This window comes from Lissotriton vulgaris, chromosome 4_1, assembly GCF_964263255.1.
Source record: "Lissotriton vulgaris chromosome 4_1, aLisVul1.2, whole genome shotgun sequence".
In the NCBI taxonomy this organism is placed as follows: Eukaryota; Metazoa; Chordata; class Amphibia; order Caudata; family Salamandridae; genus Lissotriton; species Lissotriton vulgaris.
Window position 1 is genome coordinate 163,268,488 of NC_141691.1, and position 23,248 is coordinate 163,291,735.

At 42.4% G+C, this 23,248-nt stretch overlaps 1 protein-coding gene across 1 annotated transcript in view; it reads right to left on the bottom strand.

Moving 5' to 3' along the window:
* Positions 1-23,248, bottom strand: part of TMEM164 (transmembrane protein 164) — a 294,646-nt gene that overhangs the window by 98,151 nt on the left and 173,247 nt on the right. Inside the window, exon 3 of the mRNA XM_086918442.1 lies at positions 19,468-19,534. Within this exon, the coding sequence (XP_086774568.1) occupies positions 19,468-19,534 (67 nt within the window). The remainder of the gene's footprint in view (positions 1-19,467; positions 19,535-23,248) is intronic.

The following is a 23,248-nucleotide window of genomic DNA, read 5'->3' on the forward strand; positions in this document are numbered from 1 at the left end:
TGTTGGTCCTGTCCCTGCCCACTAGCTGACTTGAAACATATGCTCTTTGAATGTCCTCCCATTCTTCATTTCTGGCATTTAGTTTGGTCTCAAATACAAAAACTCTTTAATCTCACTCTCCCCTTGACATTCCTTCATGTTTTCCTAGGCTCCCTTTCCCCTGATCTTTCTGGACCTCACCATAAACACAAACTACTTGATCTCCTGATAGCCATTGCTTTCCATCACATTACATCACATTGGAAACAGGCCAAAGATGTTTCTTTTTCTGCATGGTGGAATGCGGTTTGTTTCAATCACCGGCTAGACACCAATTTGGTCTCCCCTATTTCTCTAGCAATTAAACGTGACCTTCTATGGCTTCCCCTCACCGAATATTTATCTAGAATTGCCAGGCCATCTCCCAATCCTCCACCACGTACTGTTGAAGTTCAAAAACCACCGTGAATTGTTTTATCTTAGTATATGTAAAATTATTAATGCATCCTAATTTTAACTTCCAATGTTTTTACTTCACATTATTTCTTGGATCAATACCATTCTGTCGTAAGTGATTTTTTGTTTCTATAACTGCTGATTGTTTCTTCATGCTCTGTCTTTTCTTCTTTATGCCTTAATAAACTTCAAACTTAAAAAAAAAGAAAAAGCATTACATGGAGTTCAGACCTTTTAGGTGAGCTCGAAATAGCGCAATTCATTCTAAATTGTAGTCCGAGGTCTCCTCAGCCGTTCCTAGAGACCGTAGCTGGTATTCGGAAGCCTCAAAAGGCTGGCCGATCCTTCCGTTCCCTGGCTCCAGTATTGTGGAATGCACTTCCAAACGCTTATGTTCCAGCTAGGTCACCCTCTATTCAGAAAACACTAAACACTAATCTTTTCCAGAAGCAATTTTTGCAGTTTGGCTCTAACGCCAGGAGTGCAATAGTAGCACTAGTTTGATTTACAAGACTTAGTAACAATCTTCTGGAATACTACTCATATGGGAAAGACGCTTCGTCAGTTAGACTGGGAGGACTTCCTGAATTGATGAGATGTTACACTGTTACAGGGAACTTGGGTTCTGGATGGTGGTTTAACCAAGGGGTTTGTTGTTCTAACTATATCAAGAAAGGCATGGGGCAGAGGACGCCTCAGCGGTGGGAATAAAGGTGGCTTGCAGCTGGGAATCTGAAACAGCTAGTAATTAAAGTGATTTTACCATGATAGGAAGATTGGTGGAAACAGATTCGAATGTAGTCAATATTAATTTACTGGTAAATGAATATTTCCCATTTGGATCACGTTTCAATATTTTGGTGAATCAAAAAATTCCAATAGTGTGTGGTAAATGAAGAAATGTATATTACCACCGTGATATTGTCCTGATATTCGCAGAGATAAATGCTCTATGTACCGCTGGTAGCCGTAAAGCAAGTAGGATTAGCAAAAACGTACAATGTAATATTTCCAAACATACATTTAGCTTTCTGAGTAGCCAAGTGTTTGGATGTACTGACATGTAGGGGTGGTTGCCCGACAAGATTTCTAAGATAAACGGTAATCACACAACACATATGCACTATGCAGGGATAGCTAGGGATTCTTTGGTGAAGGAAAGGCGATCTGTATGGGAAATTGGACAAAAACAGGCTATATCTCAATGTATGGTGCTGAAGAATGACCTGGGAAAGGAAGATTGCATCCTTCTATAAGAGAACCAAGAACGTGAGATTCGAAGAAATAGAAAGGAAACTTAGACAAAGTCACACAGCACTCCTATACACAGATGGGCTTTCTAAAGCTGAAATAATATGGTGGACAAATTGAACATTAAACTTCAAGTGAATGCAAATGAGAAAGCACTTGGCCATAGTGGGATGGACCCCGGTACATGCCAGGCAAGCGACCCCAAGCAACGTCGCCCACCCTCCCCGAAAAAGGCCTGATGGTAGGCAAGAAAGATGAAAATGTTGATAGAAGATTTCGATGTATTAATCAACTATTATGACACTGTTTTCTTTCTTTCTTTATTAGTTACTGGGGAACCTTTACGCAAAGCACCTTCACCTGTGCTCATATTTACTAAATTATCTTATCTAAATATTTTATAACTCATATTGCACAGGTGGAATTTGCTCGTCGTTCACAGTATGCTTTGCAGGGGTCAAATCTGGTAAATGGTTCCGGTGCTGGGTAATTGTGCACAGACATTAGTAGCGGCCAGCGAGTATGAGAATGATATTCACACTGACCTTCCGGTGCGATAAATACACGCATGACGTGTGTTGTGCAAACTCTATTGCACCATTTCAAAACTCCATAGCACTGACGCCATGACCGCAATCAGATCACCAGATGTTTATCACACTGTGTAAGTGCAGGAGAGGTCACATCCGTCTCCGCCTCCCTGGGTGGAAGGTGCAGAGTTAATATTTCACCTGCTCTGCACCTCACCTCTTCCAGGTTGAGGAATGTGACCATCAGGTGAGATCAGGCGAACGGGTCATAGACCGCTAGAGGTCACGTGATGGAAGGGCTGCTTCTACCCAACAGGGGGCCTCTCCCACCTTCTCCCACTATTAATCCCTACGAATATGCACATTCATTTCACAAGTATAAGAGACTGGGTAATACACTGGAGCCCGCAGCCACATAAAGCACAATCAATCAATCAATCAATTAATTTGTAGAGCGCTTCTCGTCACCCGTGTGTGTATCCAGCCGCTGCATTTCAAAAGCGCAAAACGATTTAAAAGGAAGTGCCTAACTAACCTATAAGTGCACGCTATTACTGTTCTAGTTAATACATATTTAGATGAGTTTAAGTGAGAAAGTGTTACTCCTAGCTTTCATATGTCGACAATTTTATATTTAAAAAACAGAAAGAAAAAAAGGAACTTCGAATGAGGTCTCAAAGTGAACCTGTATCCAACTAAGCCTTAATATCCTGGTCGAATGGACAAACCAGCAGAAGTAAGAGCAGCGCCTATTTCAAGCGCACAGGTATACACAGCACTTCCTGTTCAGAGCAGACACCGGGCGGCTAAGAGGGTATGTGCAACCCAAAGGACACGGGGTGCAGGGATTCATCAACAACCCTTCACTTGGTCTAATGCATCTCTACTTTCTCTGCCAGGTGAGCTCTCTCGACGGCCTCACACCCTGGTCTGCGCGTTCATTCTCCATGTGCTGAGGTCAGGCTGAAGGGATTTCCGACCTGATGTCAGGTAAATCTATCAAGATCCTGGCCACCCACTGCTTCGATCCCTTTCCTACGCCTCCGGATTTAGGGATTTCACGAGGCGGCTTAAGGAAGCCTTAGGGCCCCAAATTACAACAAAAAGATTTTTTTTTAAGTCCTATTTAGGTCTGGCTTGACAGATCAGAATCCGCAACACCTGTTACGAATTCTTTAAAAAATACCTACAGTGGGTTGAGGCTCTGCCTACAGAAATACTCTCACCTCATACTACTGGCTGATTCATGTATCATTCCACCTCCTATGGAATGTTTGCACAACAATGACTGAGGGACTATTTTCCATCTCAAAGGTAACCTGAACCAAGACATTAAAATATTTGTCTCGTAGATGCTTCATGTATAGGGAGCAACATTTTGGTTTTTCTTTTCACAGTTGAAAGATTTTTCTGTTTTAATGAGGACTCAAAATACAACCCGGACCTGTTGGCTGTGCCAATGCTTGCTTGTATAGGGGGAGGAATCAAACTTGCTATAGTACCAGGCTTCCTGTCTGAGGATTCTCTCAATATCCACATATATTATTTTATTATTTCCCCAGTTAGTGTGAGCTTCTTCAGACTTTCGCAGTCCTTTCTCCAAGGGTCTCTCTGTTCGCCGACCTGGGGTGCGTCTACTTTGAGGCGATACTGGCCAGTGACCTCGGCAATCACTAGCCAGGGGGTGCCACCTTGGCTTGGCTATAGAGGCATCTCATACGACTTACAGTGGAGGGAGGCCAGATTCGGCAGAAGATCATTGGGTCTATGGCATCAAAAGTCCTTGCAATGGGCGGTCACTGCGGGCTCATCTACTCACGTAGGTGAAGGCGGGAGGCTTGCTCACGGCGGGCCGTAGTACGCCACCAACACGTGGAGAACAATTAATTAAAAAATGATCTCTACCTGCAGGGATATGAACGTCAAAAGACTCCTGAAATAGCAAACATTCGTAACACACCACGACAACAAAAACAGGGGCCTCCCAGTCTAAGGGCCAGCAAGGCTGAACCTGGAACTCTTCAGACGTAAAAGTGCTGAATATTGAAAGCCACACTTGGAATGTTCTGTATGCAGTCTCATCTGGAACACCCTTTGCAAAGAGAGGAGTTCAAATGCACGTACAAAACGGTGACTCCAAGGTGCAGAAAATAATGGGTCAACTCATAAAAAGGCTTTACAATAGTTACATGGCGTTTTAACATGACTAAAAATTGTATTTGGATGCCCCTCCTTTCATTTCCCTATCCTGAGGCATACAGCAATTGCACACACACTAGTCCAGAGGGCGTTGCCTCGCCAAACAGGATTAGTGAGAATAAACCTCGCTACACACTGTTATCATGTGTTTTCCCACTGTCACAAACTGGTCCGATTAGCCGGACTATTCGAAGTTCTGTTGGGTTATTATATGTGTACTGGTAGCCAGGACTGACAGAAAGGCAGAGGAAACCTCTCATAATTATGATAGAAAAGGTACAGGGAGCCGAAGGCGGATTTAGACTGTGGCGGAGGCTACAGAAGCCTCCCTGTGGGAAGGGGAGGCCACTCACGCAGCAATTAGGAGGAGGCAAGGGTAGCCAATCAGACGGGGTATCATCAACTCCTGAATACAAACCCAAAATGATGGTGCGGTCACTAACCTCCATCTCAATACCACCACCAAACACTATTTCCTGCTCCCTGCACCCATTACTCCCAAATCCCTACTTCCTAGTCTTGCTCATCCATCCAGTGTTGTTCCTCTGCATCTCAGCCAGGTTTTGTATTCACCTTTGTACAACAAAGAAGATTTGTTTTCTTCTTCCTTTTTGCCTTCAAACTCTTTAATGTAGACCACTGTAGTCGCAATATCTTTTCTGTTTCATAGATCAGTCTTCTTTACTACAATCTACTTTCACTACAATCCAATATTGGCTAAGTAGTAGTGGCACCGCCAACTCTACGAGAAAGTATCTTCTTGAGCTTTAAAAAGAAAATCCGGCTACCTCTGTATTAGTGACCCTCTTCATAAGATGCTCCCATTTGAAAATGACCAGAAGACAACACCTCTAACTGAACAACAAATTGCCAAATATATAAAGAAGGCCGGAGTTTTAGCAGCAGTGGGACCAGATAAAATCCCAGTGAAAGTCCTGCAGAGTAATCCAGAAAACTTGAGCATGTTCCTAGCCCCCCTTTTACTTATAGTTACTAAACTGGCACTGTCCAGAGCTCTTGGAAAGGAAGCATTATCATTCCACTCTTAAAAAAAGGCTTTTGTCTCTTACCCAGCAACTACTTTCAAATCACACTTCAAAACTCAACAGGGAAGATCTTCACGGACAGCATCTAAGACCATCTGAAACACTGGGCGACATATCTTTATCTGTACAACACGTTAGTTAGGATGGCTGCTGACCCTCACTTCCTCCAGATTGTGCTTCTTTCTGATTCACAAAACTTCCAATGGACAAAGGGAGAGATCTTTTGTGCCAACTCTACATATTCAAGCCAGAGTGAGCAGGTGTGAGGCTCGGAATCAGTATCACTTTGAGAAAGACTGTGGGCAAGGAAAAAGTTGCATCAACACCAGAATCAAGCAGATGTGTTGAAGGCCCATCTTGTACCCATGCCATCAGCTCTGATAGAGGAGAACTGAGGCAGGTTTCCAAGTACCCGTTTGATGTAAGAACTGGAAATTGAATCCGGACTGCAGTCATCACAGGACTAGAACTTTGAGATCACAGGATGTTCATCACTAAGAGACCAAATCTGAGTTTGAAGAAGATATACGTGAAGCCAGTTTGTCTACCCCCCCCCCCCCCCCCAACTACTATGAACGTCTCTAGACAGATAGAGTGGGCAGAAGAATGGTGAAGAAGGGAGGTGCTAGTGAAGTGACACGTAGGATAGATGAGAGCAGGACATGGATATAGCAGACTAAAGTGCCTAAAAAGGTACAGGGTGGATAAGAGAGTGGAATGGGGCAGAAGATGGTTGCGAGAGAAGAGCAATGCACAAATCGGACAAGAGAGCAATAAGAAAGATCATACAGGTGAATGATGGGAAGAAGGCACATGATGGATGGCAGGAGTAAGTCAGAAGACGGATGACAGTGGAGAGAATCACAGTTGACAAAGAAAACCAAGGCACACAGTTGGTGAGCGAGTGGACAAAAGTACAATGAAAGAAGTTAATACAAGACAGATGAGAGAGTGGAGCATGCTTAAGATGGCTAAAAGAAGAGCTAAGCCACAAGGTGGGTGGGAGAAGGAACCAGAACACTCAATTGATGAGAAAGGCATGCTGGACACAAGGTGGCTTATGAAGAGGAATAGCGTGAAACGTAGATATTAGTGAGACTCAAGATCACAAGCTTGCGTGTCCACAAGTGATATGCAGCACCTGGTAAACAATAAGGTGAAGAGCGGGAAGCTAGTCTGTTTGGAAGGATGCATATCTTATTACTGTACAGTAATTGCATTTGTATTGTGCTTACTACCTCTGAGGAGGTGTCAAAAGCGCTTTTTCGGCGAGTAGCATGCTACTCCGGAACCCATTAATGATTAGTGGTGAATTAGTATAGTGAAATATGAAAGTAATCGGAGTTTTGGATAAGTTAGTCAGTTATTTGGATTGAGAAGGATAGCGGAGGGATAGAAGAGGGAAAAGGGTTTGCATTTATATAGCCCTTGCTACCCCTGATGAGGTGATGAAGTGCTATTTTGGTGAGTAACACGCTACTCCAAAACCCATAAAGGTTTAGTGGTTTAGTGGTGAATTAGTAGAGTGAAATATGAAAGTAATTTCAGTGGTGGACATGTCAGTCTGTTATTTGGATTGAAAAGGATAGTGGAGGGATAGAAGAGGGAAGGATTAATGAAAAATTGAGCTCATAGTAGTAGGAGGAGGCTTGGGATGAGTAAAAGGGAGGTGGTGGGGGGATGAGTCAGAGGGAAAGGTTTAGGGAGGCTTGTTTGGGAGAACTGAATAGTAAAAGAGGTATGAGATGATGCAAGGAGGGGTAGAGTAGGGAAGAGTCTAAAGAGGTTTATTATGGGGATCATAGTAGTGGTATGGGGTTTGGGATGAATGAGAGAGTGGAGGTAGTGGATATATTGATAGAGGTATATGGTGAGAAATAGGGTAGTGCGTTGGATAGAGAAGTAGAATAAGGTTTGAGACTTGAGGTAGAGGATATATTGAGAGTTGTTCTTACAGCATGGTCAGAGACATTTTATACATTTGTGAGATGGTGCAGTAGTGTCAAGTGATAAACAATGTTGAATGTGGCTCTGAGGTCCAATTATTCGGGTGGGAAGTCTTAAGCAGGCAAACGCATCTACTGCAAGAACGTCTGCATGACCCCAAGTATACAGACGCAAGTCCAGCAGGTCTACTGAGCCTTTCATCATCCTAAGGTGGGATAAATGTGTTCCATTGAGTTACATAACACTAAACATTGGTGTTTCAGCTCAAAGATGGCCAAAGGTGAACCTGTGCTTTTCAAACACGTTATGTGTGTCTAGTAGGATGACCACACTGAGGAAGCCCTGGCCAGTCAGGGTTCAGATGTTTCTCGCAGTGTTAAGAGGGCTGTCTCTGTTGTGGCTGGACTGGAAGTCACATTGGTGAGAAGTATATGTAGATATTCAGTTTGGATTTCCGGCTGAAATAACTTCCTTTTCTATTATTTTGGACAACCCTGGGAGCTTTGGTATCAGGCAATATTTGCTGGAGTCATCAGGTTTGAAGGAAAATTATTTTATGTAAGGAGAGGTGCGTTTGAGAGAGAGAGTTGAACCTACTTTTAGGAAAACTGTTAATTATAGACGTGTGTGTGGCTGGAGTATCCATATAAGGGGCAGCTATGGACACGGACACTGGGCCGGGGTCACTAGAATGTTTGATGAGTCTCAGACCTATAAGCAGAGGAGGATGCCCTTTTCAGTGGTTGGATGAATACAACCTTGTTTTAGGTATCTTAGAGGATTACAGATGGCATGAGGTCTAGCCTGTCTTAGTTGGGTTTAGTTGAGGTGATGGCTATTCTCATCGTAATAGAGACCATGCAGATGTGGTGACAAAATGTTCTGAATGACCTTGAAAATGTCACATTTCCTGTGAAGCATATTTGTTTTTTTTGGGATGGGGATATTCAGATACGGCGTTTGAGAGGCTGGATCTGATGAAGAGTGACTGAGCCTTTCTCCAGAGTTTCTAGTCTGCGGTTTCTAGATTGCTAAATACACTTTCCATCTTATGCTATCCCCTCACATTGCTTTTTCTATCCATATCTATCAGTAATTTAAATAGACCCATTTGCTTCTTTTAAATTAGGCCTGAGCTAGGAAATGCAGTAAACCAATGATTCACTGCAACTTATGACAATAATTTAGGACAGTGTTTCTGACAATAACGTTTCACCTCATTGTTGCATATTTTAACCTGCCTCAGGGCACCAGTTAAATTATATGGCTAACAATCCTTAAGTGGATAGGTTCACACCTGAACAAAACATCATGACACCCGACACAGGCTAGGAACATGTTTTTAAAGTTTTTTCTGAAGAGGCAAAAATAAACTTCTTACCCGAAACAAGGATTATATGTGGCATGGAATATATATTTCATAACCAAGCTCGTAGACCAAAGGAATAAACTTGCATCTGGTAAATTATGACCTTATGAAATATCCATGTTTTCTGATGTCAAACTCATGCGGGTGATCATGAGCATAAAGAGCGGTGATCTCCCTTCCAAGATCTGATGTCGGAGGATGGATAAAAACTGCACATTTTTCTCACACCCTACAAAACAATTAAACAAACTGGAATAAATGCTTCATTTTTTCCAGATCATCGTTATTACACTGCATGTAGGGCTGAGACTCCTCACCCAATGAAACAAGGAACTGAAATCTTCAATTGATTCTGGGTATAGCCGCTAATGTCATCTCCTTGCATCGTCACACTGGTATTCACATCGGTATAAGTTTTATGTAGGTTCATGTTTCCTGTATAGTATCGTGTATAAACACTGTCTACAGAAATATGGATAAGGCACTCATGAGAAGGTAAACAAGCACCTGGAAAGCACTTAATACAGAAACTCATTACCAGAACATTGGCATGGTTCCTGCTATCCATATACACATCCAGGCATAAAAGGAAGGATTAATTAACAAATCCCTTACCTCCATAGACTTGCCTTTTTTGGTCACAAAAAGGGCTAATGGGGAGCAATTATTAACAGCTCAGTCCTGAGGACTGCTGGGCTAATGCAAACTAATGTCTGTAAAAGCCCACAAGGACTCTCCAAAGGACAGGGCACCACTTTCACTCCACTTAAGTCTCCTCTAATCCAGCTAATGAATTTGATAATTGATCTAGTGACATGCAGCCCATCTGCTGATGCTCTTAGACGTCTCATTAAGGCTCCTCCAAAGCGAAGACTGGTAGACGAAGGGCGCCTGGGCATACATTTGCCAAAAAGGAAGAATGGTAGATACAATCATGTAAAAAAAAATTGCGTCTCTGTACGTTATGATTCATTTTGACTTAAGTGGGAAATAAGTTTTTTGTTTTTTCTGAATACCCATTGACCTGTTTGATGTTTCTGCACTATATGTTCCAGAAAGTTTGTACAACGAATGCAGGTTCCAAACTTGGCATAGAGTAGCTTTAAGGCATTTCAGGAGGACACTTATAGAGTGTGCCACTAAAATCTTCAGTTTCATATTCGTTAAAAGAAGAATTGCTGGAAGCCTTATAAGACGAGACAGAAAAAAGACCAGATCCAAAGTAACGCTTGGTTACATACTCCTAGCAAATTTACCTGGTTGTATTTTATGGACAGCAATGGCGTTGGACATGTGGAAGGGTAATGATGGAATACTTCCCTTGTATGTGTAAAGTAGCATGATGAAGGACATCTGGGCAGTCAAGTTTTACAGATGGTCTGGTATCATCGAAGGTAAGAACATTGTGGTGTATAACGGGACTAGAAAGATGCTAGACCTATTCTTGGAGTTTTGTCTTTCTTTTCAAATGGTCATTAGATCAATACAGATATGATTATTCTAACGGTACAATATTCATGCAAATATTGCGTCTGGCTATGTTTCTTTTATGAAATATACATATTGTGTCTTTTAAAATCATTAAAAATTTGGCGGAGGAAGGTAAGAAATCCTTTAATGTTAATTCTAAGTTTTCCATTGTAGCCTAAACTACCAGACATTACCACCAAACATGGCATGAGAATACTCCAGAATAGGTACTTTTTGGTGGTTCCGTGTAAATATTTTTAGCATTTTTGGAAATATTGTAGGCAATTAAAAAATCTGCCATCTACACGTAGAAAGGTTATTTTGTGTGCGCTATCATGATTCCCAGATCTTTACACTGACTTATATCTCACATTTTTAACAAATCTAATTGCCTGGTGTCTTTCCCAGTCTGCAGGCCCACCCAATGTTACGTAAATTGTTTTCTCCGCCGGTCTTGTTGGTCAGATGCCACCTTGAGAGTACTTTGCCTCAGTGTCCTAAAGAAAATGACTGTATATTCCTGCAGGGTGAAAAATGCCTACAGGACCTCAGAAACTGTAGAATTTTATTCTCTGATGTCCCCAGATCAAATATTCCGCGTTTGTGAGCACCCAACTACATGGTGATCACGATCATATATAACCTGTACATTATACATGTTGTGACAACCTCTACATGAATACCACTGTTCATTTACATCACAATAGTAATCGCAAATGCAAAACGATCGCGGACAGTCTGTGGGCTAATAAAAGGATTTAAAAATCATATCAAATTCCACTAAAAAAAGAAAACATAAAGAGATACTAGGCTTGAGATCCACTTAAACTCCAACATTTAAAGAAATTGACCACGTATACTACTGAAACCACAACACACAAGGGCCACGCTTCAGCAGACTGAGCTTTGCATTTAAAAAGGGAGAGCGAAGAGGTGTCGATAATCATAACTTGCCAATTTCAGTGATTTTTTAAATTTACGTAGATTGCAACCATAATGAGGGAGGGAAGGAGAGAAAAAAAGCGAGAGACTGTTTCACAGGTGCCTCTGTAGATGAAGGTGGACATTTCACTGCATAGGAAATACAGAGAGAGTAGATGTGGCATAAGAGCCAGAGCTGCCAACCTTGGAACTGGGGAACTAGGTTTGCGTCTCGCCGATGACTCGGCATCCTGTGATTCTGGACAGATTACTTAATCTCCCATGCCTAAATAAAAAAACAGAAATGAATGTGTTCTTGTGTAATGTAACTGTTCCCACACTTTCCTTACCCACTAACCTTTTCTGCTCTAAGTGGAGCACGTGTTCCCCAGTAGCTGATTTATGCCCTGCGTGTAAAGCTTGCTCAGAATCTATTGTTCCTTTACTCTTTTTCTGTCCCTACTATGCTCTGAGAAAGAAATTGATAATACCCCTATGCAGAGCTGTTGGGCTGGGTCATTACCTTGAAATCTTGAGGCTACTGTCTACAGATACCCGTAGACTAGTGGTCTTTGGTAGCTCTCGGTTTTTCTATGCTCTGTGGATCAGGAGGGGAAAATCATTGAAATGAACTTTTTTTTTTAAAGATATTTCTTCTTATGTATGATTTTGTATAATTAGGAAAATGAATTGTTGTACCTTGTGTAGTGTAAAAAAAATTATGAAATTAACTAAGGATTTTATGTACCTGTGCTGTGATGTACTTTTTTGAATCCTTGAGATTGTAATAAAGTCAAATGATGATGTTCCTACACTTTCAAGTTGAATATGCGCTATATAAAACTGCAAAAAAAAAAGGAATTCCCATATTTATATTATAATTGAAGACTAAGCTGAGCTGAAGTTAAAGCAAAAGCTCTAGGAAGGTTAGAGAGGTTTCAAATCCATTCATGTTTCAAAAAAACATGGAAACAGCCTTAGGAAAAGCCATATACAAACAAGTAGTGGTAAATCGTTATTGCATGTTTAATAAAAACCTTTGCGATAAATTGTGTGATGAAACATCTGTAAAACACATAACTCGATCCATTTCACAGCATTGGAGTCAATTGACCCGCAGCAAAACTATTTGTACTGCTTTATCCTTAAGAGAATTAAAAAATAGGATCCGTACCAATACAGGCACTTAATAGGCTGTGAGGAGTTGAAATGCAGGTTCAACAAGAAAATTTCCTTTCTGTGCTATTATACTTCTAATGAGTGACAAAAAGGCCTACACACAAACCATGATTAGCTTTTACATCAAAATTATGACACAGATGATTAATACTACACACCACAAGTGATTACTATTTGTTTCTCAGATTTTATTTACTTTAAAAACATTTTCTTATCAATTAAAAACATAAGCAAGCATTCATTGTATATTGACACGATCACGTGCTCTGGTACATGTCAAAAAATTCTATCTAACAATTCCAATTACGGTTACTATCTCAGAGTCACTGATCCTAATGCTTCAATCAAACCAAAATTTGAATCACAGATTCTATAGATAAACTTGAAAATTACAGTCAATAAAAAACATGATACATAAAAATCCTTGGTCAATGCAGGTGTCATTACATAAAATTAGTTTTTCAAGAACAGAAAACACAATGAACACATGTTCAGTATATTTTGCAGTCAGAGACACCACCATTTCTTGCATGTCCTTGGTTTTTAGGTCTCGTGGCGTTAACCGCACGTAAGCGCGGTCTCGCCAGAGACCTTTTGTCAGCAACACAGCTTTCCAGGAGAAAAGAGCTGGCCGCGCCCATCTTGAAGAAGGCGATCGGAGCGGGCCACACGCGCACGAACATGCTCACTGTGGCCATCTCCTTTCTCCTGGGAAGCGCAAACACACACGCATGCGCAGACACACACATGAGCGCCCATACACGCACGCACACATACAGAGACTTCCCCCCCCGCACACATACACACACGCGCACACACACACACACACACACACACGAGCGCACCGACCCCCCCCCCCCCCCCCCCCCCGCCGGGGGATTACTGTTGATTTAGTTGTTCATCGTCAGCTAATGATGTCCAAGTATTCCCGTTTCAATAGAGTAACGTAATGGTCTTCCAGACAGCACGCTTAACTTGGAAAGTTGAAATGCACGTTCTAGAGCGCACACATTTCCATAAATGGCCGAGCGCCGCTGCGAAGAATCGACAAAACAGGGATGCAACTTCTCAACAGAAAAGCAGCAATATGTGGCGGACTACTGTAATATAAAAGGACTCTGTACGGATCAATTAGCTGGAGGAAGTACTGGCAGCGGTGGTGGAAAATGGGGATCCCACCCCCCCCAACAAACCGAACTAACCAATTAAACTTATACTAATCCCAAACCCACTGCACTCACCCTCAGTTCGTCACCCGCAGCAGGAAAGCGCAGCTGATTCACATGCGCAACACTAACCTTACGGTGAAGACGTCACCGCCACACTGTATCCTTATAGGCTGTATGTCTTTGACACCCAGCAGGCTCTGCGGTGTACGCGGAAGTACAACTAGAGGCAGCGTGAGTGGCTTTTACAGCACGTGGTGCGGGGAGGTAAGACTGCACCATCTCTTAACTTGCATATAAGCCACTTGGCCCATGTGTGTGTTTGGAGGTTGGCTACACCGTGACATTTTGTGGCCTCTATCAGCCTGATTCTAACATAGCCACAGCTACATTGGTTGTACGACGTCTGTGGTGGGAAAATTGTTTACTCTCTGGTATTGAGAAGTAGCATTTACTTTTAAACAAGGTCTCAAAGGACATGTGTATTGGACGTTGTCTTCTGCTTTACACAAGCAGTCTATTTGTTTTTTGTTTTTTTGGACTACAGTGGTAGTACGTATGTTATTGTGCGCGTGCTACCAGAGCACTTAGAACACATAAACAGTTGAAAAAACAAAATAGTCAGCTCCTGTCCTATATGGCAGGGGGTATAAACCCTGGCGTGCTTATACACAGGGGCTTTCTAAAAATGTGTTGTGTGGCTCATATTTTAGTTTTAATAAAAGGACCCCTAACCCCAAGTTGGAGCAGAATGGCTACAGCTGACAAACTTGGTGTTTAGGAAGCAGATTTGAGTCCCAGCGTTGTTTTTACATCCTTTGTTTCTGGGCAAATCACTTACTCCTCCGTGCCTACTACAAAATAAAAACATTGTTTGCGATCTTTAAATTACGTTGCGATGTACTGGTATTAAACAGTAGCATTTGATTTCAGACAAGGCCACAAACGGTGTGTGCATCAGGCGTTGTTTTCTGCTCTGCACAAGCAGCACAAGGGTTTTAAATTTTTTTTTTAAAGACTACGCATGTTATTGCGCGTGTGATACTACTGCTCATTTTCCAAAAGTTTGCAAGGTGCTGCATTACCTCAGGCCCTCTTCTCCTCTCATTCCCCTCCCTGTTCTCTTGTGTTTTAGCAGCGGCTCAGGCAGCTTTCCAACAACATACATAGGTGCACCCCTGTACTATGTAGATCTTTAAAAAAATTATAAATAGTAAAGTGGAATGCTTAGCTTGTTTAATATCGCAAATCCTTCAACAGTAATGCTATGTGTCAGCCCCGTGCGTGAGGTGCATCATCAGAGCTGTGTGAATAACAGCTGTGAGCCCGTGCCTGAGGTGCATCAGAGCTGTGTGAATAACAGCTGTGAGCCCGTGCCTGAGGTGCATCATCAGAGCTGTGTGAATAATAACTGCGTCAGCCCCATGCATGAGGTGCATCATCAGAGCTGTGTGAATAATAACAGCTGTGAGCCCCGTGCCTGAGGTGCATCATCAGAGCTTTGTGAATAATAACGGAGTCAGGCCCGTGCGTGAAGTGCATCAGAACAGTGTGAATAATAATAGCTGTGAGTCCCGTGCCTAAGGTGCATCATCAGAGCTGTGTGAATAATAACTGTGTCACAGCCCTGTGCTGAGGTGCATCATCAGAGCTGTGTGAATAATAACTGCGTCGGCCCCGTGCGTGAGGTGCATCATCAGAGCTGTGTGAATAATTCCTTTTTTTTGTATCAAAATAAAGCAGGTGCACGCGTTGTTAAAAAACGTCGGGTTGTGCCCTTCAACGCGTGCACCTGCTTTATTTCGATGACATGCCTTGCGATGTAACTGTAAACGCGCAGTATGCGTTGAGAAAGCATGCGATGTAACCGCCCCCGCAATGTAAAGGTCGCGATGAGATGGCAGTGTGATGTAATACTGTCGGTGTAATGGGTGTACCCCGTAGCGAACAGTGCATTCCAGGAGGAAAAAGTGACAAGTGTACAGGTTACAAGAGAAAAAAAGTACAATTAGAGGTATAATACTGCAATATATGCTAGACACTCAGGAACAAGAACAAATGTTATGTAGGCAATGGTGGCACTTGTGCAAGTATCAAAAGCAAACAAAATGTGAGAGGTGGCAAACAGTGTATTACAAGAGAAAAGTGGCGTGTGCATGTTACAAAAGAGTACCAAACACATATACAAGGATAATACTGCAATAAATGGCAAACACTCCAACCACAAGAACACACTGGAAAGGCACTTCCATAGTCATGTAGAATAGAATTTTCTGTAATGGGAGGTCTTCCTTCAGATAATAGAGAGGGCACAATGTCATCTTTGCATATTACTTTGTCCTATTAAGCGGCTAGAGTGCTTAGATGTTCACTGTGCTGCCCAAATTCCACCTCTAATGATCACCTTTGCATACTTTTCACACCAAAGCATGGGCAAGTAAAGGGCACCTTGAGTAACAAAATAAAGAAAAATGTTATAGCTCATATTCCCAAACGTAACTGCCTCTAGGTGCTTGAACAATTGGCGTTATAATTTCTCAATAGAACAAGTACGGTTGAGTTGTGTAACATTTAGAACTTATAAATGTTACACAACTCAACAGTACTGTGTTTATTGACTAGAAGGATAAACAGAAGACTTGGCCCTGCCGTAATTTGAAACTCTGGCTGGCAGGTCTACAGCAGGCGCCTAATCCACTCAACTGTCTCACTGACCTACTTTGCAGTATTACCTTGGAAGGGAAAATGTAATTTTTCTCGCATTATAGCTTAACTGGGTTCCCTCTTCAATTCTGACCTCTTGTTTCACTTCCCTGAATAGATATACCTCTTTAACACATCCTCAGTATTCAACAATCTCTGCCCACAATTGGATTCTTACTACGAGGCAGTGCTTAGTTTGTAAAGGAATGAGTTCCTGTGCTGAGAGGTCGGCGCCCTGAATTCGTAGTCTTGAATCCACCTCAGGCCTCTTTAGTCCACTACCAGACACTCCCCGACCCCATAGCTCACTCTTGCAGCTTTCTGCTTTCTCTCTTTGTGACCGTTTTAGGTCTTACTCTTCCTCCTTCGTTCCCATATGTTTATTTTTCTATCTCTTCCTTTCAGTTAATGCTTGAAGAGGAAAAACACGTTCCATTCCCCAATATATCGTCCCCACTGTCTCCTAACGGTCACACCCGTGTACACCCTCTACTAAACGTTCTGAGGGTTCTCTTTCTTTCTCTCACTCACAGACACACGCACGGATGCACACACCACACACACATTCCATATCTCACTGGTATCCAATTAAACACATTTTGTCGAGTTACACTCACTCCTGTCATCTCACCCCATCCACATTGCTCAGGTCACCCAAATTCCTGCACTCTCTACCACACTGCTTTCAAGAACAGCATACTCTTGCACACACTCTCACTGCTCACCAATTCAAAGTTTGCTAAAAAGTTTATGCAACGCATTGTCATACACAATGCCAATAACTCAAACTTTAATGCTGCGAGACCTATTGCATTGTAAATGCTTCTTAAATTTGTGGTCAGTTGTTTTTAAATTAGTAACCAAAACAAAAGTCCAGTGCATATGCACTGGTGTTGCACATGTCCACAGATGTTTAAAACAATAAAATCATAGGATAATCCTTCAAACCAATGTAAATTGTATATTGTGCATGTACCATGTCACAACATTTGCCTTAGCGCACTTACATTTTTGCGAATAGCAGTGGTTGCAGACACTACATTCTAAACCATACAAAAGCTTGCCACACAGGGCCTCACGTACCTCACACGCACAAATACGTAAGAACAGGCCACACTTTACGCAGGGTGACAAATAATAATAATAATAATCCACATTTGTAAAGCGCGAACCATCACCCGTTAGGGTCTCTAGGCGCTGGGGGCCGTCGGAAAGATTAAGCAAGCTATTGCCCAGAGTCACATGGTGCTGGGCTAATCTGCTACCGGCCCCGGGGATCGAACTGTGATCCCCAGATTCCAGAGTCAGTCACCCTGGCCGCAGCGCCACACCTCTCCCAAATCACTTTACTGCACTGTTCATTGACATCAAGATAAAGACATGAACAAACGCAGCATGGGCAAAATCCTGACATCTCCAGCTGTCACCCCTTCTCCAAACAGGGTAACCGCTTCTGTTGGATGCAAAACTCAGATTTCATCCAAAGTTAGAAGTCAAAGTAAACACATGAACAAAATCCATGTGGTTGAAGCCCTGACAAAAAACACATATGTCACACATGCAGGCCACAAGTTACATGAAGGTTAAAAACCCAACAGACCCTACTGTTTGCGAACATCTAACAACACACATCCGCAAGGCCCATTTGATACAATTACTACATCCATACAGACAGCAAGATACGCTGTCTTTCAAAATAAAACTTACCCCACTGTTCAAGAACAGCAAACTTAACACATCACAAAACAAACTTAAAATAATTTGCAAACTTCAATAATAATACATCACAATAGTGTACAGCAGCTTTAAAAAGCTTTGTAAAAAATATACATTTCAATAGATGCTTGAGAACATTACATATGCTTGAAACCAAACAGAGGTAGGCCCCCTACTGCAGTGTAGAGTTCGAAAATACTGACTTTTTATATTTCTTTATTTTAAACACCTCTCTTTCCTCCTCTGGCATTCTCCATTTAATTTTAGTGTATGGGCACACAACACTCATATTTCATAAAGACAATATACTGCAGGTCATTTTGTGTATGGACCCATCCCATTTTGGCTCTTTCATGCTCTACTATACTATTGTAAAGTGAGATGCCACTCCACAGAGGAAGCAGTCAGGAGTCCTGATCGTAGTGATTATCTGAACTTATACTTACCATATGCAAATACATTTAGAATCTGTAGTGATTTAACCCTTGTGGCTAACACTGCATCCTTTCTTTGTCTGTCTTTCACAGTTTTTTTTTTGTAAACCAAAACATATTGGGCAGATGACCATCAAGGTATTTATGCCTTGAAGTGCTTACAAGCAGATTAATAACACAATTATTTAAAACTCAGATTATAGAAATACCATCAAAAACTCTGAATGTCCTCCACCCATGGAACCTCACTGATTGGTCTTCAGCACCACAGGTATTGGCAGTGGCGGCTGCTACTTAACCCCTGCCCTAGCTTCTGTCGGCCAACGGCGGTCGCGAGCACTACCTCTGTAGTGCTGCGTACAATCAATTGGCTGACGCGGCCCCGGCCACTCAATGGAACGCCGGTTAATGCGTTAATGGCAGGGGGGGGCTGCTGGGAGGGGGAGGGAATGAAAAAACTTTTTCTTAAGTTCACTTACCTGCCTTCCAACTGCCGCCTCGGAGTTCTCTTTGTACGCTTCCAGGACTCCAGGGGCAGGAACAGGAAGCACCCAGGCTTTCAGACTCCCCTAGCCAATCACAACGCTGTTGATAGCAGCATTGCGCTTGGTCTGAGCGTCGTGGTTCAGCGCTCCGAGAGGTACTGGGAGGCTGGGCATGTACTCCACCAGGCTCTATAATACAGCCTGGTAAAGAACATGCAAAGTGTGCATGACTGTTTGGCTGGCTCGAGATGGCCGGCCAAACCGCCATTTGCACTAACAGTGCTCAACACTCCTCCCCGAGCTCCTGTCACAGCCAGTCCCGCCCTAAAAAAGCTGAGCAACGAATAAAAAAAAAATGGTAATACCAATGCTTTATAATATTTTTTTTTTTCCTTTTTGACCTGCTCACAGAGCAGTTGGGCGACGCTCCTTCTCCTTACCGGAGGAGCCGCTGTAAATGACAGATTCTACCCTTGTGTTAGTGCACATTCTGCAAAGGGCTCTAGAAATCAAAATACCCTTCCATATCAGTAGCTTTTCTCAAGGGAACTACAGCATCGAACAGAAGAGCAAACCTTTGACACAGAAGATAGAGAAAGGAACAGTATGTACTCACCAGACGGGTGTTCACCACAGGGAATAACAGCGCTAACAGAGCTCCATTCAACATGTGCATCTGAAGTCTGGCCAAAGAAAACAATAGAAAATAATTAATATACATGGAGATTTTCACCAGCAGTCAAAATCAATTACATCAGTGAGACAAACCTAAAAAACACTTCTGAGCTGTGTTAGTTCAATAATCAAACATTCGAGCACAATTAAAAACGTAGTATGTATAACCGGATCCACAGCCTAGACTCACCTGCTACTTTCCGCTTCTCTAACCTGGATTACGAAATTTTACAACTGGATATTCAGCATATAATAGCCTCATGTTCTCCTTTATTGGTCCAACTCCCTTGGCAAAGAGGCTGACTAAAGAGTGAACTAAAACGCACAACAGTCTGCTTCCTATTGTTGCCAAGACCCATAAGGGTATCTCGCGCTACCCCAACACCTTAGATGTAAAAGGGAGCTGTTCCTTACAGAATGCATTATAAAGCGGCGAAACATATAAAATTAAAACATTGCTCCTAAAATCCAAAGAAGGTGTTCCCTAGGTATTGTTTCCACCTAGGACAGCATGATGTTATATATATTTTTTTTTACAAACTGGACCCTGACACTTCAATATTCTCTGCTGTTTCCTCAAATTAGATGAGGCTCCAGTTGAGTGTAGGATTTTCTCCACATATTAAAGCAAGAGTACCATTTGTGGCTCACTGGTTAGAGGAGGCATACCCTGAAGCAGAGGTCAGACCCGGGACCAGGGTTCAATTCCCGACGTGGCAGGGTCTTGAGCCCAATTGTCCACGGACTCGATAATTCTCGCTTCGGTGCCCACTCTGATCATGGGTTCACACTGTGCAACTCTGGGCATTAAACTTGCTTAATCTCCACACCGCCCCCCCCGCGGCGGGATGCCTGGCTTTCACCCTGAGGATGCCCAGTACCAGTTATCTCACAGGGATAAGCCAGGACGGGTTCCCAATGCAAGCGCCGAGATGCCCTAGGGTAAGTCGAGCGCTATATAAGAACACACATACATACATACATTATGCGGCTCGTCCTGTTCAGCTACGTTTCGATATACCCTTGAGCGTGAATTTCAGCAGATCCTCTACCAATAACCGAAAGTTCTTGCTCTCAACTGCCGGACTATTAGGCATACATGCTCGAACCACTGCACAAAGAGCTCTGTGGGGCACATATAATAGTTTCGTACCACATTTCTACCTTGTATAATGCAGCCATCGCAGTCCACCTTGGCACACTTTTAGATCTTACCTAAATGCTGAACCTTCAAAATCAGAATTATTATTATTCAGCCCTTTCCTTGCAGGCTCTTCTAGGACTTTTCTGCAGCCTGGTTAATCCAGGAACCTGGTATGAAGAATCTTAACCCACAAATACCTGCAGCGCATTCTACAAGGTTGACCTCACCGGCATTTTCTTTAACCCCAGCCTAATCTTGATCACCTTCCTTTAGATTCCCGATACAAAAACACTTCAAAGACCGCATGTAAAATCCCCATGGCTTTTGGGGTTTTCCTGCAGGCTAACATTATCCGCAATGAGAAGCGGCACCGTGTTTAGAAGACCAGGCTGTGGTATGTCCACTACTGTTCTTCACAATTGGCCCACCAACCTGTTAAAAAAAAGGTCCTAAAGGAGGGCTATTAATTGGAACCGTTGCATTACCGCCCAATCACCTTCTCCTCTGAAGCCGTCAGTGCCGAATGTGAATTGAGACTCGGCACTGACGGCTTCAGAGGAGCGCATCGTCGTCCTGCCCTCTCCCTACATTGACTGGCTGACTTTTGCAGCCGCGTTTTGTGTATTCAGGATACCGGATGCATCTTCACTAATCGATAACCTTTGAATAATTTATGGATCAATAGATCCGTATCTTAGAACCAAGCTACCTCTATTACCCAGTTGAAAGTATACATATGGATTGACATCTCCCTACTGGATGGATATATGACCCTAACAATGTGTACCAACCACTGAATGGGACGCTGTACCCACACATGATAGGAGTGTCAGTCCTCTCTTCTCCCTCACTTTGGGCGCCTGGCTGGGCCCTTCTGTGAGTATTTTTTTCACACTTGTCTTGAGTCACACATTTTTATTGGTGCACCCTTCACACTGACAGTCAATTGTTCTCATTCCACGTGTTCCGCATTGTTTGGTCCAGATGAGATGGTAAAACACCATTACAACAACATTTTCTTTCCGCATACCTTTACTCAGCATACCATCATAACGATAGTACCATTACTCCGCAATACTTTTAAAACGCATACCATTACATCTTATATGCTTTTATCACGCATGCTTTGACAATGTTATTCGTTGTAAAAGCATGAATGGTAAAAGTATATGTTTTATAAATTTAAGTTTAAGGTAAGTATATGATTTTAGTTTGGGGGTGTTGGGGTATAAGTTTTAGGGGTTCAGGGATATTTTAAGGGTTTGGTTGGGTATTTTTAGGGTTAAGGGGGTAGGTTTAGGTTTTGGGGTGTAGGGGTTTTTATTAGGGTTCAGGGTGGGTTTTGGGTTATGTGGTACAGGGGTATTTTTAGGGTTCAGGGCTAGGTTTGAGTTTTGGGGTAAAGGGTATTTTAGGGTTCAGGGGTAGGTTTGGGTTTTGGGGTACAGGGGTATTATAGGGTTGAGGGGTAGGTTTGGGTTTTGGGGTACAGGGGTATTTTAGGGTTCAGGGGTAGGTTTGGGTTTTGGGGTACAGGGGTATTTTAGGGTTTATGGGTAGGTTTGGGTTTTGGGGTACAGGGGTATTTTAGGGTTTATGGGTAGGTTTGGGTTTTGAGGTTCAAGGGTATTTTTAGGGTTCAGGGCCAAGTTTGGGTTTTGGGGTACAGGGGTAATTTAGGGTTTATAGGTAGGTTTGGGTTTGGAGGTACAGGGTTATTTTTAGGGTTCAGGGCAAGGTTTGAGTTTTGGGGTACAGGTGTATTTTAGGGTTGAGGGATAGGTTTGGGTTTTGGGGTACAGGGGTATTTCTAGGGTCTGGATGGGTTAGTGTTTAAGGGTGCTAGGGTATTTTAAGGTGTAAGGGTGGCTTAGTATTTTGGGGTGCTGGGGTATTTTAAGGGACTTGGGTGGGATTCGTTTTTAGGGTGAATAAAGTGATCTTAAAAAATATATATAAAAATTAAAAAATATATATATATCTATACATATGCATTATTTATTTAGTGTGTATATATATATACATACATATATACATATACACACACATATACATATATGATTTTGGGTCTGACTTGTTCGTTTTTGAAAAGCAGTCTGAGCAGGATTGACTGTGATGCAGCGACAGCAGCGTTGAACGAAGAGTGAGGATATATATATATATATATATATATATATATACATACATATATACATATATATACATACATATATATACATACATACACATATATACATATATACACATATATACACACATATATATATATATATATATATATATATATATATATATATATATTTCTCACAAGGTGCCCAAAAGCATCGGGAGGGCACACAACGGCATTCTCTGTAGTAACAGCCTCGTGCAACTCGCCTGTCATTCCCCAGCAATTTCAAATGAAGCCGACGCGTTTCGAGGCATTCCGCCCCTTCTTCTTGGGCTGACACGGATACACTGCAAACTTCACCATTTGAAATCATTTATTCAGTGCAATGCCATTAGTGGGCGTGGCCTATCTCGGCCTGATGGAATACTGGGACAGGTAGTCCATAATGGTGAACAGTTCGTAATTACC